This window comes from Cebidichthys violaceus, unplaced genomic scaffold (assembly GCF_023349555.1).
Source record: "Cebidichthys violaceus isolate CVI_PGR_0920_01 unplaced genomic scaffold, fCebVio1.0.p SCAF_21, whole genome shotgun sequence".
In the NCBI taxonomy this organism is placed as follows: domain Eukaryota; kingdom Metazoa; phylum Chordata; class Actinopteri; order Perciformes; family Stichaeidae; genus Cebidichthys; species Cebidichthys violaceus.
Window position 1 is genome coordinate 11,859,488 of NW_027176384.1, and position 22,587 is coordinate 11,882,074.

The window sequence follows — 22,587 nt, forward strand, 5'->3', positions numbered from 1 at the left end:
TTTACAGTATACAAACATATAAACAGAATGATCACGAAGTAAAAATAGTTAAGTATATCATTTACAAAAAATACAAAGTGTAATTTACAGAATGCACTGGGCTATTTACATGAAGGTAAATTAAATAACAATCAATTTACAATACAATTATAAGATCCGCCACGTTGACCAAGAATATATATATTTGGTTTCACTTATCTTAGTCCGTTGCCTTTAATGAAACTCTTCGTTTAAATTGGTACTTGATAGGCTTTCCCCTTGGTTTCAACCTGTGCAAGAGGATTAAGGCCAGAGTTATAATTTAAATTGTATACAGTTATGGTCTTTGAAACCAACCAACGGCAAAATGACTCAGAGGCTGATGGGAAAGCCCCTAATATTAATATTTGTTCCTTTATTGCTGTGTAACGTTTTTCCTGTGATATTGAGAACATTCGTCTTAGAGCTGACAACAGTATACATTGTTGTTTTGCCACACAAACATAAATCAGTGCTTTTAATACCAACTGAGCTGGGGGGGGGTCATTTTGGGATTAATTAAAGGGAATAAAGGACGTCATTGACGGAGAAAATTGAAAGAAAAACAAATTCTTTTTTTTAGTCTAACTAACTAAACATCCCACATAATATTAAGCAAGTTATATTGTACTCCTCTGCTATCACCTGCATTGATTCGGCAATATTTTGTCGATGCTAATTGCAAGAAACTTCATGTAAGATCTTTGCATTTTTGTTTTATTTTGTAACTAAATCTTGCATTTCAATTTATTTTCTACATCTAATGCCTTGATACGCCTTGCACATTTTTCACATTGAATGTTTTGTGTTTGTGTATACAATGCGCAGTAACTGCACGCTAAACTCTGGGCAGAACAATACACATTTAGCCAACAAGCACCAATGAATTAAAAGGTTTAACCAAATGAAGCACACTATAACCTAGCATGTCATTTCATGTTTGTGTGGCTTTTACCTGTGAGTCAATCATGCCTGAGGGTCATAATTACTCTCAGAACAAAGAAACTGAAATCTCAATATCACACCAACATCTGGATTCCTTTCAAAAGATGACTTCTGCTTAGAAAAATAAATATACCTAAATACTACTTACAAGCTACCAGTCTCTTTAAATATCAAACACAATCAAAGGCAAGAAGAAGCCAATCCGACATTACTCAGTGAACCAAATATATTCCAGATCTATAAGACCTATAATATCTTACAGCACAGCAGAAACAGTAAATCTGCAACAACAACAAGAATATAAAATATCCTACTGACCACACACAGCCCACCAGGGGCCAAAGTTCCCTCCAAAACTGGAGACCAAATAGCCATGTTATATTTGGCACGGCTCTTCGCTCTCTCATGCTACAAATATTAGCACAAGATTTTGGAGCAGTTCGCTCAGTCCTTCATAGACCCTCTCGCAGGGAATCTAACCGTTACAGCTAACTGGGGAAAAGGTAGTCCAGCTACTGCACACAATTAGCGCTGCGTGGTTTGCCAAGGCTGCTGCAGTAAGCTTTTCAAGCAGCAACGGTGTATTTTACACACTTAACTACCGGTATGGCTGAAGCCAAACTTTAACCTTTGCCGCACTTAGAGGCTTTTTTTTTTTTCTTTTCTTTGGGACCTAACTTATAATACTCTTTTCATGCTTGTATTGTTCTCCCTTTTGGTATTACCATAGTATTTTGTCGGATAATTTCAGACACCAAATAATATTTTTGCGGTGATATTTGTAAAAGCATGCAAACGTTTATGACCAGATTAGTATTTTTTTTTTTGTGGACATTAAGGAACACAACAATCATCCAGCACTCATTTGGGTTGGAAGTATTAAGATATGGTTTGCAGTCCAGCTCAACACATAATAAAAGAAGAAGTCCCAGTCACAGGAGGGTACCTCATGCGGTAACCTCCAGATAACTGTCTTCTGTCCGTATTCAAGTATATTCCAGGTAGATAATATTAAGTCACGCGTGTCACTCTCACTGTCTTTGTTTGGGTCGCTTCAGAAAATCTGATTATGTTAAAGTCCAATTAGTATGTCGTCCATGTGCTCGAGGCTTTGGTTGTAAAATGTGATATTAATGCTAACAACCGGGAAGTCTTGGAAGTGGAAGAACGGATGAGATTCCATTTCCTTCATCCAGTCTTCACTCACTAAACTGTCATCTCCGTAAAAATGACAAATTCAGCCATTAAATCCCGAAATGACCACTTTCCATAAGGTGTTCCTCCTCGTTTCTCCCCCCGTGGTCCACGCTGGAGACGCCTTGGAATTCGTTGGCCCAAAGCCGTCCCTCCTCTCACAGGCTGCGGTGAAGTCGTGCACGGCGTTGAGTTTCACGCCGCCGCGCCATCAGTTCCTCTCCAAACTGGGGTAAAGTTTGAACACCTTGTATATCCACTCGGAGTAGAAGGCGACGTTAACGAAAAGCGCAGGCTGTGACGACGCACATTTTGTCCTTTGGATGCTCACGCCGATGATGACTTTGCGCTCGTGCTCCTGGCAAACCAATGGACCACCATTGTCTTTCTGCGAGAAACAGGAAAGAGGACGACACTTCAGAGAGACAGCAACGCCAACGAGGACTCTATACAGCATTGCACATGTTCCATTCAGCTATCTAGATGTTGCCATGTGATTAAACTGAGATGACCATTTCAAAAAAATGTCCTTTTGTTTCTGGTCTTACATCACACACGCCCTCTCCTCTCTTGCCGCCGGCACATATTCTGCTTTCCCCGGCGTCCCCTTTGATTTGGGCGCACATGTCGCTGTTGACCATGGGCATGGTCAAAGCGTTCAGCGCCTCATCGTATCCGGTGTCTGAACAGAGAACGATACGCGGCGGAATTGTTAAATGTTACAAGCATTCGTTTAGTTTCAATGACGCGTTAAAATGCAACGGTAGGCATGGAGTGTGGTTGAAAGAAGGCAGTACTTTTGGTTTCCCCCCATCCGTACATGGTGCAGTTGGTGCCCTCGGTGATGTGACACTCTTTTACTGGAAGGTGAATAGTGGAGGCACCTTCAGACACAGGGGCGGGGCTAGAACAAACATATAGCAAGAGTCATAAATTACGGTCAAAATAAAACATATGCACACAAATAAGAGGCATGTCTGGCAAATGACTTATGTCATTTTTTTTTTTTAGATCAATAACAATCTATTAGATGAAATTGTTTTGTGCTCAAACTTTAGGATCTTAAATTAGTGGAGACCGTGAGTCGTTGAGGACTTACTCTTCTAGTTTCAGCATAACCAGGTTGGATCCTTCTGGGCCACAGATGAGGCGAGAGATGCGTAGTCTCGGGTGGCTTGAGGATTCATTAAGGTGGCGCAGACCAACCTGCACACTGTAATCCTTCAGATCTGGAACACTGATGACCACAAGGACCAGGATGTAAGTTGTAAACCTACGGCATTGTTACTCAAAGAGTGCCATTTCCATTCATTCATTCATTCATTCATCTTCGTCCGCTTATCCGGGATCGGGTCGCGGGGGGCAACAGCTCCAGCAGGTGGACCCCAAACTTCCCTTTCCCGGTGCCACATCAGCTCAGCTCTGACTGGGGGATCCCGAGGCGCTCCCAGGACCAGTTTGGAGATATAGTCCCTCCACCTGGTCCTGGGCCTCCCTCGGGGGTCTCCTCCCAGCTGGTCGTGCCTGGAATACCTCCCTAGGGAGGCGCCAGGTGGCATCCTCACCAGATGCCATTTCCACATCGTCTTATATAATCTTGAATAGGTCAACCAGCCATTTCAGGCTCCCTCATGTGGCTTAAAGATGTACTGCAGATATAAATGGTGAATAAAATGACTATTTATTCGGCGACCCTAACAAAATCCTCTGCGACCCACCTGTGGGTCCCAACCCAGACTTTGGGAATGACAGCTTTACAGAAAAAATGACTTCTAATGTTCATTTTTGCCAAACGCGACAACATGACTAATATAAGCAAGACAAAAAGCAAAGTCTCAAAGCAGACCGTGTTTTTCCACGACACACACACACACAGGGCCTCTATCAGCTGAAAGCTACTGGTGTACACCATATGCTATACATACAGACCTGTACATAGCTACAGAGATAGGGACATTTTCTTTAAAGCCCCTACTTCAGATGAAGAGATACTAAATGTATATGATTGGCTCTGACATAGACAACTGCAGGAGTTAAACAGATCTGCAGACCAAACCATTCTGTTCCATATCTCAGATCCGGCCTGTCTGGGAGTAACTGTCATCCTGCATCTACACTTTAAACTATATTAGAAAGAAGGTAGAAAAGAAAAGACGACTTTGAGAGATAGAGTAAAGGGAAGAGGTAAACGAGAGACGGACTTGGTTAAAGATGAAAAAGGTGGAGTATTACCAGGAGGTGAAGCACTGTTGGTCTGTCAAAATCCAATCCTCTCTGATCAACGAGCCCCCGCACAAATGAACCTTCCTGAGAAAGATTTAAGAAGAATATTTTCGCCATTACATTGATAAATGGATCGATAGATTTTGTAAAACACACACACACACACACACGTGTAAAATGACTTACTCTCTTTGGATGCTGACAACCCAGCTGCCGTCTGTACCTCGCACTTGGTGTCCTCCTACAATTCTGGTGTTTATATGCACAAAGCATGATATCTTGGGCCCAGTTGAAGCTAAAAGAGAAGACATTTTTTTTTTTTTGTGTCATTTACATTTCAATGGGAAAATGTTCATTAAAACTTCAAAAAAGGGAAACCATAAAATATGATTTGTTTAGTCAGGCACATGACACAGACGGATTTGATATAAAGAGTAAAACGGAAAAGATTAGAGATAAGAGGAAGAGGAAGAGGACTAGACGGGTAAAAGCCAGATAAGCCAAAGCGATACTCACTGTTCGGTTGAGGAGCCGCTGTAGCTGATTCACCTGATAGAGGTAAAGAAAAGCACAACAGTAAGGAGAGACCCCCACAGCAGCGGGAAAAAATGTAGACCACTGACCGTACGCTGACGCAAAAAAAAGCATGAAACTTCATTGAAAAAGACACCCTTCTTTACTTTATGAAGACTTATCTCTGAATCGTTGTTGGAGGCTATGTAACGGTCAGCGACGGCAGCAAAGGAATTTGCTCAAGACCTCAACAACTTCATGAAAGAGATGTTTCACATTATGGAAATTATTCCGCGGCCATTTGAAAGAGGCTCTTCAATGAGGCCATATTGAAACCAGGCCAAGAAAATGTTGTGTCCGGCCCGCTTGAGTGTGCGTTTTCTCCAATAAAAGGATTGCAGCAGGAGACCTGCATCTGTTTGATGTTTGTGCAACGTGCATTCACTGCCAATTGAATAAAACCACGGCTAGCAGATTGTGTAAACCACCAGCCAAGCTGTATAAAAACACAACAAAGGCTGCAAAGCTGGCCCAACTTGTGTTGGAAACCCCTTTCATTGCACTGCACCCATACGACAACATCGCCATCTTATATAAAACGCCAATTGACACTCTTTCAGAAATACAGTCTGAAAGGCTGATGAGATACTTGTTCTTCTTTCTGCCATTGTTGTTGTCGTACGTTCAGAGTCTGCCGCTGACCTTACCTCACATCTTAATATGCTTCCCCCATTGCTCATGAGCTTCATGGCACGTTGCAAACAAGTGGTCTTAATTTCCGAGGATGCACACAAGAAACGCTCAGGCGGCACGCAGGACACGTGGCAGCCGTCATGTGCTACAGTGCTAAGTACATGCCGAGCAAAGTGATGCTTTTAAATGAACGGATAGTTCCAGTTTGGGGGATTTCCAAATTCACTTGTACCAATACTTCCACTTCATCATTAACCCGCCTTTTCACTTTGACATCAAGCTTCTAGCTCTAAATTCAAAAGGCAGCGTTTTTTTTTTTTTTTTTGCACACGTCAACGACGCGACCATTTTTTTTTTTTAGCTTAGCTTAGCACAGTGACTGGAAACAGGGGGAAACAGCTAGCCTTGCTCTGTTCAAATGTAACACAGACATGAGATTGGTATTGATCTTCTTATCCAACTCTTGGTAAGAAAGTGAATCATATCAAACTCTATTCGGTGTCTGACATAACACAGGTGTATCTGCTGTTACAGAGGCGGACGTTAGAAGCGACTAGGTTCATTATGTCACTCACAGTGCTTCATTTTGCAGTAGTCCCAGGCCAAACGGTTATTTGGATTGGTGTAACACCAGGGGCCATGTTTGTCCCGGTCCGGGTTCCGGCAGTAGTTCTTCTCCAGCCCTACGTGGGATTCTGTAGAGTGAGAATCCCCGCTGTAAAACAAACAAATACAGATTCTCATATTTCATTTGTTATTACCCACACAGTGTATCAGAACTAACACTGGGCCTCATACGCACTCTCGCACTCTAAAAACACATGAGCACATGCATGCATGGAGTAGCACACACACACACACACACACACACACACACACACACCAGCATGCACATACAGACTGTAGGTAACCATGTTATGCCTGGAAAGTTTGACTCTTTCATATAGTGCAATGAATCCTCTGCATTTGCTGCACAGAGCCCGTAGAAGGAAACGCAGAGTTTTCGCGAAGGGTACACATGGGAGCATGAAAGTATGCACTCTAAGCATTCGGCAGGGCTCAGACCAGCAGGAGCCACGTCCTCTACGGAACGATTCGGTTGTGCTCCCGATTTGTAGGAATTCACATTTAATTGCGAGTCTTTTTTTTTTTTTTTTTTTTTTTGCAAAGTTCCACTTGGCTCTGAGAGAATTAAGCGCAATCTTCTCACAAATCCAACATATCACTAAAAAGTAATTACTCTGTAAGAATTTGGACACACGCACACAGCAATAATACTAAGCGATGGGCGACAATTTGTCAGGAGGTGAAGATAATTCTACTTCCCAGGAGATTGTTAAACAAGCTGTGGCTCTCAGCAGTTTTTCCTGGGATGACCCTTGACCTTGAGCGGGGCAGACTCGCTGGCTGCAGTCTATGTGAGGGAGCTGATTGGCTTTGATCTACTTTCCTCAGAAAGCACTTCCTGGGGTCAGGGGTCGGCTCTGGAACATGTCCATCTGTCTGTGCCGTTTTGGCTTTTAAAATTCCTGTAAATTAAGTAATTCCAACAGCCTGACTTAAGCATGAAGCAACAACACTGGAGTGGGCAACCTTTCCGTCACGATGGGTCACTTGGAGAGCACCCCAGGGTTTCCTCTCGTCAGTTAGATGAATAATAATTGGGCCTGGTGTTGACCCCTGAGGAACCCCTGATTTCCTCTCGCTGTTTGTTTTCACTGCTTGGCTTCATTCATATGAGAGGGATTTTCGTCATCAACAAACACTTATCAAGTGAGCTGAAAAGAATACCCGCTCAAGCTCGACTGGGAGTTAGAAGAAGGAGCGAAACAACACATTTACTAAGCAGAAGAAACAACTGTGTTACCTGTTAATGTGATGTGACCAGTCTGCACAGGGAATACCGGATCGAGTTACGGATAAAGTGCCCCGATATGTCTCTCCATTGTCTTCAAAACACTCTGAGGAAGAAATTATTATTTCAGACCATCTTGTGAAATATTCCCAGGAGAGCATTGAATTACTCAGCCCAGCAGTTTCTCAAACACTTAAATGCAATCAGTGAGTGAGCAATACCCAAAGAACTACATATATGATTTGGGTGGTGGCTGTCTTTCTCATTGATGCAAACATAACATAATTAAGTTCAGATTTTTTTTTTTTTTTACTTCTCTTTGTGGTTTTTTCGATGAATTTAATGTCAATGTTTTAGAAATCTTTAAACCTCACTATGTCTGTCCTTTAGCAGAATCAAAAGAGGGGCTAGCTGAAGTTTCACATGTGTGGACATCTCTCTGTAAATGTAAAGCAGAGAAACATGGGAAATGACAGAGAACACTATTGCCACAGTTGGGCGTTCTTGTTCTGCCGTGACATGGAACTAATTGTGCAGCGCGCTGCCAAGTGGCCCAGTCCTATGGGAGCAATACAGTGTCTGTGTAACGCCACTTTGCAAAAACATGATATGGCTTTAGAAGCATTTGTTGTTCTATATGTCAATCATATTATTAAAACAAAAAAAAGAAGCAAATATTGATACATTAGATCTTTAGACTAGATATTTGCTATTCTTTTGAAGTATTTTGCTGAGAAAACGCTGGTAGTCTTGTATGAATAGTTTTACACCATGGGAAACAGAGAGAAGTATCTGTAGGGTAAATATGTTGCTAGCGCCACCAGTTAGCTTAGCTTAGCATAAAGACTGGGAACAGGGGGCAACAGTTAGCCCAGTTCTGCCTAAAAGGTAATGTAATCTGCCAACCAGCACCTCTGAAGCTCATTAATGAACACATTATATATTGTTGTATTCACTGCTCACCAAGACAAAGTTACAGCACGCAAACTTTTTTACATTTCAAGAAATAACGCATTCATTAGTAAGCTGTAGGTACCAATAGGAAGATTTCCTTACCTCTGGACAGAACCAGGCTAGCTGTTTTCCCCCCTCTTTACAGTCTTTGTGCAAGGCTAAGCTAACTAGCTACAGAGTTATATAAACCTGTCTAACCCTCAGGACAAAAATGGAAAAAAGAAATATTTCCCCAGATGTTGAACTGTTCCTTTTCAAATTGAAATTGTACAGTAATTTACCTATTTTTTGTGTGGCCTCAGCATCACACCTGGGGATGTGGGTGCAGTTGGCTATCCTTTGATTAGGGTCTGTAGTGAAGCACCATGGGTAATCTGCACCGTCAGGGTTACGGCAGTAGTTCTCTCTGAGGTCTCTATAACACATACACAAACTACAATTTACATGATGGTGCTGATGTATTTTTTTTTACAGCAAAGCTATGAGTTTCATGCTCATCACATTACTTTTTTTTTTTGGCATTTCAACAGTCAAATGCACAAAATGAACCAATAAACCTGCTTGACACAGCGGAGATAATTGGCAGAAGCTTGCAAGGGGCCATGAGACATACTTTACTCACTTCCATTTGAAGTTCTGAGGAAGAAAGGAGTGGTTATGGGGCGACTGGGAGTCCCATCGCTGACATGTCACACCCTCTGGAGTGACATTCATTGTGCCTCTGTAATCCCTGCCCTTTCCCTGGACACAGGATGTTGTTACATTGACATCTGCGTCCTCGCATGAGTCCGAATCTAGCAAAGAACGAGAAAGACAGAGAAATTGTAATTGTGAGTGTTGGCACGAGAAAGACGTTTGCTAAAGTGAATGAGATTTAGGAAGGGAGGGAAGGAGGGAGACATTAATCCCCAGAAGAATGTGTGATGTTTAACCTGGAGAAAGATGATCAAAGCCCCCCCCACCCCACCCCCCACCTTGTCTCAACTGCGATAGGAAACTTTCTGTGTATTCATAACACCGGTGCACCACATTCTTGCACGTAGGGACATCCACAATAATATGCAGTTATTTAACTTGCTGACGGCACACAATGTCACAGGTTGTTTCAATAAAAACTTTGGACCCTTATGATATTAAGGAATACATCTTTGCCTAAACATTAAACATTACAATTCTGTTCCTGTTTATTGCAGCCCAACCAAAGATATCACATCCAACCCGGCCTGGCCGGGGCAACTTTATCCACCGGAGAACTATTCCAAACATCTTCAGATGGAATTCTGCTTTTCAGCAGTGCGGGGATAGCGGCGCATGGGGAGCGACTTCTCCCCTCTGGATTTCTGTCTCTGTTTCTTTAGCCTTTGACAAATGAGATGGGAGAAATGGAGGAGGAAAGGGAATGTTTTGAGACAGAAAGGAGAAGGCGGATGGAAAAGAGGGATTCTTCGGCTTGATGTAATGCATGCCAGTGTCTGTGTGCACTGCGTCGTACAGGTCAGTGGTTTTTATCTTTCTGAGGGCAGGCATTGAGGGATGCGCACATCTGGACAAATGCAGATCCCCCCGCCCTCGCTGTAAATCATAACATGTACTGTAGAGTACATGTGTGTATGTGTCTGACAGAGACAAAGAGAGATGCTCCGCGTGTTTGTGCATGTGGAGATATTTCATTGTGCTTTCAAAGACAAATAATATGAATAAATTTTGCCTCTTTTTGGCATCCATTCTTTATCTTTTCCCTCTGTCCTTTGTGAGACAGACGAAGGCAAAAGTTATCTAAACTACGACTCTGTCAAACTCTGCCAAATGTGATATGACTCAAGTGAGGTTACACTGTCAATCCCTCCAACATATTTGTCGCATGAGGTTGGAGACAAAGACAGTTTCTCTCGATCAATAACTTCAGGCTATGTGCTGTCTGACACCTCAATTCTCCCATAACGTTGTCGCAGGATTGAGGTCTGGCCTCACTACATGATTCACATCATTTTCAAAGGGCACTAATCAAACCATTCAGTGACCCTTCGTGTCTGGTATGACAGCATCTGTATCGTTCCTCCACTCCACTTTTCCTTCATTGTGTCACTTGTTTGTATTCATCATGATTTACATACCACTAAAACTAGTGGTTTTCTGTTTCTGTTAGGTCTTCTGATGGCCATGTGTCGCATCTCTGTATAACAGCCTCTATTGTAACACTCCATTTCAGTGCCCCTTGTCATCTGTGAGCGGTCTCAGTGAAGCACTTCTGACTCTCTGAAGTCAGGCCTTCCCCTGTGCAAACAACATATTTACTCTTGCTTGTTGAGGTAAAAGGATTCGAAGCCAAGCGCCACATGAAACACCCAGCCGGGTAAACAAGAGCCTTATGAGACTCTGGGAGGGCAGAAGAGGAACTTTCTTGCTCTGTTCACCGCAACCACCAAAGTCCTGTATGTAACAACCCCCCATGGAGTCCTCAAACCACTAGCTGGCAGTACCGAATCTGAGTCTGTCTGTCCAAAAACCAAGCAAGAGATCCTGAAACCGTTTACTGAGAAATGTCGTTCACGAGAATGGGACCTGCGTGAGGTCACGGTGACCCTTGACCACCAAAATCTAATCCAGGTGGATGTTTGTGCCAAATTTGGAGAAACTCCCTGCAGTCGACCCTCCGGCCACAGCTGTCGCTGGAGCATTAAAATCAGTAAAACAATAATTTGGTTTTAAGTTAATCTGTTAAAGACTTTGTCCACAAAACCCAAGCCCCAGACTAGGAGTCTGTACAGCACATAGGCCCTTACCACACACGGTGATATTGCAATACTCCCACGGAGCTGTGGGGTCCGTGGTGTAGCACCAGGGACGGAGACGATTATCCGGGTTACGACAGTAGTTGTCCCTTAAATCTTTGTGCCGATACCTGAGAGAGGAGAAAGAGAGGAAAGAAAACATATGAAGGGATGGAAGTAAGTCATAACAACCGGTTAGGTCTACCTCTCCTGAGTATTAGCGTCAGTTATCTAAGTCATCTGTCATGGGTGTGTGCAGCATTGTGCGCGGGAAAGGTTATCGGCTTCGCAGCTTACTTTTTGGGCTGGAAGTGGTGTTTGTTAGGCCTGGTTGAGTCCCACCTCTGGCACTCCTTGCCACTCTCCGTATGGTCAAGTTTGCCCCGGTAATCTTCCCCATTACACGTCATGCAGACTTCTGTCAAAAAAAGAAAACAGCATTTATCAAGAACTCTTGTAATCTTGTAATTTATGTAATCCTCTAGTAATCAAAGCAGAGAAAACGTACGACTTCGAGGAAATAAAGTGACGTTTGTTTGTCTTACCCTCTGAACACTGTGGTACGCCACACTCCTCGGCTCGTACGTTGGGGTCTGTGGTGTAGCACCACGGACCACCAGGGTCGTTGTTGGGATTCCGGCAGAAGTTCTCCCTCAGGTCTTGCGTTGGGTACCTATCTGGGTAAAACCTACAGGGGAGCAGACAGACATTATTAAAAGTGTTAACTGATACTGTAAGCTGTGTAAATACATTTTAGGGAGTGCTTGCACACTCGGCTGCTCCAGTGGCGTATACAACACCGTACCTACCTGCTAAGCGCTCTCGGTAACAAACCAAATAAAAAGGCATTTACATGAAAATACAAGGTTCATTCTGAGAAATGCCCGTGCCGACAGTGTTGCCAGGTTATATTCCAAAATCCTTAAGTAACCAGTCACCTAAATCATATGCAAAGTAAGTCATCGATATCTCTTCAGGTTTGCACCTTTTGCATGATCGCCTTACCGATTCCTACCATATCCCAGCTCCCTCATGTGTGAAGCGGCCGGACTGTGTCACAGCACAGTAACCTCCAACAGCACAGAACAACGCTACGAACCGCTTGGAGCAGACTAAGCAGGTCTTTTGCTGGCGGCCTTTGAACACGTTTAAACCCAATCCTTCTCTGTCATCTGCGACCTCACCTCAGTGCGAACGAGCGACTGTAAGTCAAAAGAACCTGGCTAGTCCAAACATATGGGATGTAACAATGACGAGCGGCATGGGAGCCCCATACTAAATGAACAGTGTGTGAAATTCGTCTTCTGTCAGGGCAGGATGATGAAAAGCTGGCATGTCAGCACCCCCTGATCCATGCCGACCACATTCCCCCTCCCACCAAGAGAGACAGAGAGGGAAGACGGGAGCAAAAGTTGTGGTCGTAGGAGAAAGGTGAAAGGAAACAAGTGCTTAAAAAGGAAAAAGTGAGCATAATGGAGTGAGCAAAAAAGTCGAGAGCTCAGTGGATAGTTGATGATGTAAGAAGAACCAACATGTGCAGGTAAAGAAATAAAAAAAATAAAAAAAAGACCAGTCCGCCCTCTCTCCAGCAGCTTGTCTGAACACACTACCCCAGACAATGACTCTTTTCTTGGGGGAGTCTGCTCTGCTCTCCCCTCCGTGCCCTGGGGCTCACGCAAGGCTTCTACACTAATGCGCAACATCATTCAAACCCAGAACTACAAGAAAAGAAATGTCAGGCATGTAAAAGAAAAGGGAGAAAGGAGAGGAAGGTCCTCAGCGTCAGACGATAGTCCCAACTCAAGAAAAATATGACGGTTAAGTCCAACAGCGGCAGCATTTCACGTGCGTTTGTAACTAGAACAAAACACTTGTTCCCCTTTGTTACAGCAGTGTGCCAAGAGCCAAATCTCACATCTGTTGCGTGTAACTCACAAGCACAATATATTGCTATCATAATACAGTATTCTTAATTTCTAAATGGGATTACAAGGACCCTCACTTTGCAAAAAAAAAAAAAGAAGAAAAAAAAAAGGTTTGCATCTGGTGAGAGTCCGTAAAAGCCACTGCATGGGAGCAAGTTAGCCATAATGATGTTGCACTAACAGATGTTAGCCAGTTATTCATCTCCTTGCCAAAGTCTGTTCCCATCGGAGCACAGACACACATGCTTTGCTCCCTGGGCCGGCTAAACTTGGCGAGATTTCGAATATCGCTAAAGATGAAATCTAGACCCGAAGTAACTGCTGCAAAATGTCTCATGCACCTGGAACAAAAGCAGTCATGCTTCAGTGCAACAGCTTTTAAAGGAACAAAGTGTTTAGAGATTAGAGCAAGCAAGCGTTTTTAAGACATAAATAATGATTTTGGAAGCAGGGTACGACAGCAGACAGTTGAAAATAATTGGAAATTTGGGGAAACGCACTAATTCAACTTTCGTGCTCAGTGTTAGAGCAGCAAAAAGGTCACACGGTCAGTAGCACTCTCATTTTTGTCAGTTAAATATGAAGCTACAGCCAGCAGACGGTTAGCCTAGCTTAGAGAGCGGTATCAATCTTCTCGCCTAACTCTCGGCAAGAAGCTGTGTGTTTCTGTAGCTGAGCTTTCTCCCTGCCCTCCCAGAGGAAACGTGTAGAAAAATAAAAGGAAGTCCCGCCGGGAATAAATAAATGATTGCAATGTTATCCATTATTATTAATATGAACAGGAATTTTCCATTCCATTCCTCGCTCCATGCATGGCTGGGCATCAATACACACACATTTTTTTTTTTTTTTTTTTTCTCTCAGAGCCTTGGTTCAGAAACTAAATATAGACAACAGGTGGAAGTCCCTTTCCTGGAAGGGAACCTCCTGAGAAATCACCCCTGGCCCACGGTGACCGGTCAAGCATGAAAATAATAGTTACCTGAAGCTCAAATGGTGCGTGGTTCATTATGGTGGTAATTCTCAAACAGCGGGACAGTCCCATGTTAGGTAACCCACGGTGGCACTAAATCTCCCTTAAGTAAAGCTCCCTTTGACCCTATGAAAGTTGAAAGTTGCTGACAAGCCTGGGCGATGTTACATTCGCCATCTGGGACGAGGACTGGAACCGTGTGTCAAATAAACAATGACAAAGGATTCCTAATGTGAAGAGCTGCTTCTGGAGAGGGAGTGGAGGAGTAGAGGAGTCTATGGGGATCACCGCTGTAGTGTGTTTTAATTATGGGGGATCACTGAACTTGTATTTCTCTCAGTATGTCTGTGGCTTTGTGAGCTCAGCTGGACAACAGACAAAAAAGATGACTTCAGTCTATAAATCTCCGCGCTTTCTTTCATTCTACCTCCTTTGTGTCTACTTTTCACTCTGCCCTTTTTCAAACTCTTCTTACTCCGCGTCTCAAAGCCCCCCTCCCCGCCGCAGTTAAAATATCTTGTAACTAATGAGCCCCGCTAACGAGATGCTGGCACAGAACCGTCGTCCAAAAAAAAAAAAATTCACAGCTCTCGTCTGGCTCGTAGCCGAGGGAAAACATCTTTAGGACACACCTGATGGCCTGCGGTGCAGTGGAAAAACAAGCTCGATGGAGAGGACATCCCTGCATGTGTTGAAAGAAATCTGACTTATTTCTGGCTAAACGTTCACCCGTCTCCGAGCCTCCGCCTTCCCTTAACCCCCGAGGTGCAAGGGGATGATCCGAGCATCTATAAATCAGCTGCTGAGGCCTGTTCAATATCAGACACAGAGAAATGGAGAAGGAGCATCCACGAAGGTTGCGGAAGCCTCAAGATTAGAGAAGCAGACTTTGAAGGCTGCTGGTTCAAATCTACAGAAATCGGGTGGGTGGGTGGGTGAGTGGGGGGGTGATTAACACCTTCCACTCCTTGTCATCAAGCAAGGCACTGCAGCCTCAAGGCAACACGTCCGTGACCTCTCATGAGTCGCCCCCAGTTCCCAACAAAAATGTGCTCTTCGTACTCCTTCATGGTCAAAAACGAGGGGACTTACGTGTGTTCATTGATGTTATTATCTGACCAAGCTTGGCAAGTGATGTTTGACTTCGTCCAAGACCTCCTCCCTCGGTAGTTGTCCTTGGTGCCGACGATACACTCCCTTATATAATCTGAGCAAGGGCAAAGGCATAGAAAAGCATTTGAAAACATCTACAAGTTGTCTCTGTGTACTCTTTGTGTGCCAGTTTAAACACCGTTTAGTCAATTAAAAGTTGATTTGCGTCCCCTGCCTTGACCACCTGGAATATATTTCCCCATGTATGGTCAATTAGACCTTTTTACAGCGAGCGTTTTAGTGTGCCCCAGCTTGTGTGTTATTCCCAAAACAGACAACTCCCTGAAGTTCATTAAATGTCACGGGGGGGGGGGGGTTCTATAAATTTTGCAGTAAATTCTAAAGTGCTAGATTCCACAGCCTGCACCAGAGAAAGCCTTTGCGTACCGACTGTAAACAATGAATTTTGTTGTTTACACTTCAGTCTGCTACATGTTTATGCGTGTGACTCTCCTCACTGCCGTGACTAAACACTAAGGGGGGGGGGGGGGGGTAAAGAAGGGTTGGCTGCTTTTATTGTGTCAACAAGAAAAAACCCCCGAAGGGGACCCGACGCAAGAAGCGCAACCTGCAATCAGCAACAAACGATCCGCCTGTGTACATCCGTCCGCACCTGAATGTGCTCATGAGAAGAACACCCGAGCGCGTACACTCCACCTTTGAGTGGGAACATGACGACGTTTACCTTTTTTTTCATACAAGGTGAAGTTGACGTTGGCCTGCTTCTGCACACCGTGGGTGAAGCGGTCAAAAGGAAGCAAGTGGCATTTCCTGTTGTGCCGTTGAAAGTTGAAAGCCCTGTAGAAACATGCGGGAAGTAGTTGAGAGATGAACAAACGATAAACAACAAAAATATGTAAATACCGTGTCGACGCGGGAGGCGAGGAGGAGTGAGGCAAAAATACGGAGAGTAACTGACCTGCAGTTGAAGTTTTTCTTGACCTTCTTGCACTTGCGGGCGCAGTGTTCCTGCGATCGGCTTTTCCGTACCAAAGCAGGCTGAGGGCAGTCTGCGCAAAGCAGCATGTGACTTTCACTCTTTTCATACTTCTGTAACGACTGATGAGTCCTACAAAATCCTGCAAGAACACAAGGACCCAACATGTTCAACGTGTGTTACGGTGCCGCTATTAGATTGGCTGTTAGGTTTGGAAGGAGATAGGACCTGCTAATGCCAGGTCCTATCACATAAGGGAGTTACTGTTTCTAATAAATTCCATTCACATGAACATCAAAGTTGTAAGCATGACTGGGAAACTCTGTAAAGGGAATTGGCTAGAACAGAATTGGCAAACAAAAATGGATGACCCAATTTTTTTTTTTATTCATGAGGTGCTTCATTGTCAATGAATTGATTTCATCCTTTATATGAGCAGATTTTCAATGATACAACTATCTACAGTTGTCAAAAGACGAGTCTTCATCCCGTACGGCGTGAACGCTGCATCGTGAGCGCCATGACGACTGAGCTGTGTGAGCCGAGGACCACCGACGGGAGGCCGGAGTTCGCCAAAGTGTCTCTGGCCTGAGGGTGCATCAGCCCAAAGTGACGTCGTCGCACATCTTGCGTGAAGAGCAAAGGCCCCGAAAGGTGTTCCTGCGACTCCCAATTCTTTTTTTTTTTTTTAACTAAGCGACTACACTTTTCAGACACGACTGCAACAAATACTGATGAAGGCGAAAAACTTAAATTAAGAAGTAAGATACTGAATACATTTTTTTTTTATATTCTCAGGATGCTTTTAAAGGTTTTTTTTCTTCTTTTTGCCAGCTAAATCTAATTTTGTTTACAGGATAATGCAACTTTCCAACCTTTCTTTCATTACAATACATTTCTCCCTCTAAATATTTGACTTTTTTTCATGAGCATTAACACCTTTGTGTGTTGCCCGTGTGTCTATAGACAAGTACAAACAAGGTTTAAGGTGGCATTACTCGATAACACCACAAGCATTCAAGTTCTCACTCCACCCAGAGAACAGGTTGTGAGTCTCCATTGTACTTTATATTTTCTGATTGATCTACCCAGGGTTGCTTAATTACTTTCTTTGCAGTTTACTCCTTCTCCTCCCTTATTTACTTTGTGTGTATCTACATTGTCAGCTTTCAAGTAACAGCCAAATACAAAAAGAAAAAAGAAATCTAAGAAAGGATCTTTATTCTTTTGTCTCCTCCTTTTTGACAAAGCATCAAAACATGACTCAAACACTGGGAGACGTGGCCAAACATCTCCCTGCTGTCAAGGCGCTGGGGTGGAGAAGAAGAACTCGTCAAAATGAGAGTATTTCCTTTAGTTGCTTCACGGTGGTTTGACTTATATGAACAACAAGAGGCATGAACACCGGTTCCAGAGTCTTGGCATGGAGGAAGTGGAGCAAAGATGAAATGATTTCACCGTCATATATATTTAACTGGGCGGCAGGAGTCCATGAAAGCGTCTATCAACTACAGTTTGCTTCCAGCCCCATGCTTGTTACGAGCGTCCCGCCACTGCATCACACCGAAACATCATGGTGCAAATCCTAAACCCTTGAACACTCGAGAAACCCTTTTCTTTAGATAGTGCTTCAGCTGCGCCGGGCAAAACCGAGGGAGCTCATGTGTTGGGAAATTAGGAAAAGAAGTGCGTCCAGGATCAAAAATCAGCTCCCAGGCACTCCTGCTCCAAACCGGGGCAGCTGCCTGAGAAATGCAGAAATGAACTGTGAAGACACCCGGGGGAACAGAACGATGTCCATCCAAGGGGCTGACGCTCTCCAGTGTCTCGTTTGGAGGTTTAACGCTCATGAAAGCATAGCTCGTGTTTAACTGCTTTCAGAAAAAAAACCCACTACAGTTTAATGTGATTGTAAATCAGGGCTGGGCAATATATTGATATAATATCGATATTGGGATATGAGACAAAATATTGTCTTAGATTTTGATATCTTAATATCCTAATGCGGCATAAGTGTCGTCTTTTCCTGGTTTTAAAGGCTGCATGACAGTAAAGTGAAAAAAAACTGCCATCGTGTAAATAGTTTGCGAAGCGGTCATCCCGTTGCAATATCGATATGGAGGTGTGGGGGCAAAAATAACACGATATATGAAAGTCTCATTAGACCTCCTGCTCTTTAACCTAATGTGACGTCATTAATTCCTTTTCATTTTGAGTGATAAAGGTGACGTTCCATTTTTAGGGAACAAAACAGGATGCGGCCAGAAATCCCTTTTCACGCACCAATTATGTTTTATGTGTGCGTTTTGTCTCAGTTATTGGCATCCAACACGTACTAGACAGCTTACAGTATGTGGAGAAATGGAAAACTGTCACAGTCGCATAAAGAACACGTAATGAATTATTTTTCAGTTTTGTTGAGAGCCATTTCTTTGGAAGAAACACATCAAAAGAGAATTCTATCATTGCAGAGAGACATGCACGTGGGTTCAGAAGCAGGACAAAACCATATTTTAAGTCCTCTGTGATACAAATCATACACTTCTACCTATATTGGGAAAAAAAAGAAAGAAGTTAAGAGCCCATCCTTCAGGAGAATGGAGCTCTACTGTAAATGCTGCTTCTCCAGGCCACAGCAACATCCTTCAATGCATTGTGTTTCGTAACAATAGTTTTCCGCTTATAATTTTGGGGCAAGTGCGACATAAATCACAGAGGAAAATCTCATGCTACCGAGTTACAGCTACGTGCTCCTGTGCCAACATCCGTCACAAGGCGCTGTGTGTGTGTGTGTGTGTGTGTGTGTGTGTGTGTGTGTACTTAGGATATTGTAAACTGTGTAGCGTTTAGAGGCTCCTCGTGGCTGAAAATGGTTTTTTGGGGAGGACTTGTTATTAATGTTTGGGCTCCACTGGACCACATCTGGCACTCATCACAGTGTTGTTACAGCCCTGATGTCTGGCCAGGCTGCTCAATTAGATTTCACTTAGTCTCTTCCTCTGCTCGCGGTCGGACTCCTGCTATCTCCAGATCCCAAACATTTGCAGAAGTCGGAGATTATAATAAAAACGTGCTCAATGGGCGAGTGTGAGAGAGGTGAGGTTTAATGAGAAGAGGCAGCCGTATAGCTTACAGGGACGAGTTGTGAGTCTCCAGTTTTGCTCGGAAAATGTAGATAGGAGAGGTGAATGACCGACTCTCTGACCTTTCTTAGAAAACTTCCACTTAGGTGCCCTTGAGCAAAGAAAGAAGTGTCAGCTGGATACGATTTTTAGGCACGATGTAAAAAATTCAAGGCAGCGTTGAGGAAAAACTCTATTACATGAACAACAGGAAAGTGGCAGGTTAAAGGTGTGCCTCTGTCTGGGAATTACGCAGACATTACATCTGCTGCAGAACGCGCAAAATGTGGAACTGGCTCAGCAGCCAGATGTTACAACCCCCCCCCTCCTCCACACACACACACACACACACACACACACACACACACACACACACACACACACACACACACACACACACACACACACACACACACACACACACACACACACCAACCCTTACACACACCCCATGCACACACACCCCTTTTCTATCTCTCTACCGGGAACGCACGAACACCAGAGTCCGGGGCGCGCAATTTACTTTCCCCAAACTGAACTGCGGTCGGAGGTCAGGGTCGGCACCCCTGGAGGTGGCAACTACGGATTCAGTGCTTTACTTATAGCGACATGTCAACGGGGCGGATGTAAACCGGGACAACATCAGTCACCACCAGATAATCTGCGCTTCCCAAAGGAGCGGCACCTTTGGACGCGTTTCATGCGTGCGCTCCGGGCTGTGATGAAATATCACACGAAGACATTGAGCGCGCCTATTAGTGAGATGGGCAGAGCCGATATTAAAAGTTTAAGAACAAAGCAGTGACAGCAGCAGATGCACTTCAACCAAACGCTTTTTTTTTGGCATGGTCGTCCTTAATCTGGAGGAGGAAACGTTCTGATTACCAAATATTATTGCGCAAAACAATTTAAATGCATGGATCACACTGGCCTTTAGAACGATTTGCAAATTAGACCCAATTGGATAACTGAAATAATGGGAGCTCAGGGGCAGCAATTAATTTCTAAAAAGAGGAGCAGTTTGATAAGCTGCCAAATTGTTTCATTGAAAGTTGTTCAGTTGTTACATGTTTAGCGGTATACTAATCTTCAGAATCAGCCCTAAGTAGAACTACAAAGCTCACTAAATGACAAGCCACCGCACTTAAACACAGGGAGTGTTGAATCCACAGTGCATGACGGGGCTTGTGATCAAGTTCAAGAAACGTCACTCAACTTCCTTATCTATAATTAAAAAAGATATATGAGGCTGAAAGAACAACAGGCGCATTTTAAAAAAAGACAAGTGCTGACTGGCAAAAAAAACAACTTTGAAATATGATAAATAGAAACCTAATTCTATTTTTGCCCACTTTTCTAACTTTTTTCTTTATATATATACATTTAACATTTTCTTATATGCGTTTCTCTTCATGCACGGACAAAGTGCAGAACATAAGGAATCAAATGATATTTTGATATCGAGATAAAAATGAACTACAAGCAGACGCTAATAATTCAACACCTCAGAGGCACAGCTCTTCATGTCTTACCTGTATTCAATATCGTGACCACAACACACACCACAGCTTGGTAAATCCATACGTTTGTCCTCATGGTTAGGAAGTTGGAAGCAGGTTAGAATCCGGATTTGTTCCGCGACAGACTCGGTGGATGAATAAAGTCCAGAGAGGCTGATGACCAGCACGAGACTTGCCTTCCTCGCGCAGATGCCACTTTCCCAAGAAACCGCACGTCCTCGGTTCAACCCCCTTATACTTGGGTTTGTGGCTCCTCTCTATCAGCGTCTCTCCTCACCAGTGTCAAGTCCTGCAGAATAAATTGTACAGCTTCCGGTTGTTATTTTCAAAGTAAAACCGGATGTGGCTCACAAGCCAAAGGCTCTGGATGTGAAAGTTTTGATGATATTTCATATTTTTCATACAGTGTCAACAAACCCCCCAAAACGTAGCCAACAATGAATTGATCCTACCAATAAATATTGTCTGTGCAGCCCCAAGATAGCCAATATAGTTTATTAAGTTACTTTAAGTCCAGCCCACACATCATTCACTTGCCATAAATACTTACTGGGGCACTGAGGGTGTATTAATCCACATCTGAAAATAGTTCCCAACTGACTTTTTACCAGAAACTAGAGTCAGTCTATTTCTGACCCATTTTTACATCTTATTAGGAACGCCAGCCTTATTCTTTGACGGTACTGAGAGATAATCTGTAGTAAACGAAAACACAGATTGGTTTTACTTAAAATTCTGCCAGTTATCAAAAGCATTTTTAGCATATTTCTAAAAGCATGCAGGATTAAGGGAGATTTCTTTAATCAAACAAGTCAGCCAGATTAAGCCAACAGCGATAGAATAATGGTGTGGTTGTTCTGTACGACCCCCCCCTGAATGTATGCAGCTTTAAAATGAGCTAAAATAACAAAGTGATTTGCTTTTATTTTGAAAGTCATACTGTATTTTGTCTAAATAGACTGGACTGAAGAGGACTTTATTATAGTGTATCCTATATGTCAGGCATTTCAACATCACCATGGTGTATCGACAGGCACACATGCTACCGTTTTCTAGTAAAGCATGCTTTATAAAATGTATATGAGTTGCAAATAATGGCTTATAAGAAGTAATAAGAACATATTATAAGCTGCCAGGTTATTCAAACTCTCTCTGGCTGGTGTTTATCCTCTTGAGTTATCTTTGCAGCTTTTTAATTTGACCACTCTGATGATCTATCTGGTTAACATTTATAATGAAATACTTGACAGCTTGTTGCGACTTACTAACTTTTGGTGTTGGCTTATTTGCACTTGGGAAACCTGTGACCTCTTCCATTAAGTTAACGACTTACCATTTAAAACTGCATGTTTGATTGCTTATTAGAAACGCTTTACTCATGACTGCATTACTGACTTGACTTTTAATGACTCCCTAGCCTGACACGTTTTTCACATCATGGCAACCCAAAGGTTGTTTTAATGAATGCTTTTTTTAACCGAGGTATAATCATTAATGAGGTAATGAATTACAAATAATAGTCTCTTTCACACGTTCACCCTTTAACAGCAGGTGGTGATGCTAAACTGGATAAAGCACAAATAATAAGTAACTGATGGGGAAAAAGTGGTGGCCATAACAATATTTGATGAACCTTGCGTTGGGGTTGGTGCTCATCAAACAGGATCTTTTTCACAAGAACCGTCTCTCCTCACTTACGTCACTTTGGCTCAACTGGAAAGGCAGATGGGATTCTTTACACGGTGCACCAAAAGAGCACTGCACAAAGCAGTGATTGCGTCCCCCAAGGATT

The 22,587-nt window shown here is 43.3% G+C and overlaps 1 protein-coding gene across 1 annotated transcript; it reads right to left on the reverse strand.

The window, feature by feature from the left end:
• On the reverse strand, positions 1 to 20,918 carry hgfa (hepatocyte growth factor a). The gene is made up of 18 exons (XM_068716742.1): positions 20,808 to 20,918; positions 16,136 to 16,295; positions 15,902 to 16,014; positions 15,157 to 15,271; positions 11,712 to 11,854; positions 11,464 to 11,584; positions 11,179 to 11,297; positions 9,018 to 9,189; positions 8,677 to 8,810; positions 7,454 to 7,547; positions 6,162 to 6,301; positions 4,897 to 4,929; positions 4,567 to 4,675; positions 4,390 to 4,464; positions 3,257 to 3,394; positions 2,955 to 3,061; positions 2,706 to 2,839; positions 1 to 2,545 (listed from the first exon to the last, which is right to left on the reverse strand). The coding sequence occupies exons 1-18, from the start codon at positions 20,869 to 20,871 to the stop codon at positions 2,369 to 2,371; spliced, it is 2,148 nt and encodes a 715-aa protein (XP_068572843.1). The 5' UTR covers positions 20,872 to 20,918; the 3' UTR covers positions 1 to 2,368.
• Between the last annotated feature and the right edge of the window lie 1,669 nt (positions 20,919 to 22,587).

Excerpts from the sequence above, each read along its gene's own strand:
- hgfa (XM_068716742.1), bottom strand. The coding sequence starts at position 20,871 with ATGAGGACAAACGTATGGATTTACCAAGCTGTGGTGTGTGTTGTGGTC. Across the intron at positions 11,855-15,156 it reads AATAACATCAATGAACACAC|GTTTTACCCAGATAGGTACC; the intron begins GTAAGTCCCCTC and ends GCTCCCCTGTAG. Across the intron at positions 11,298-11,463 it reads CACCACTTCCAGCCCAAAAA|GTATCGGCACAAAGATTTAA; the intron begins GTAAGCTGCGAA and ends CTCCTCTCTCAG.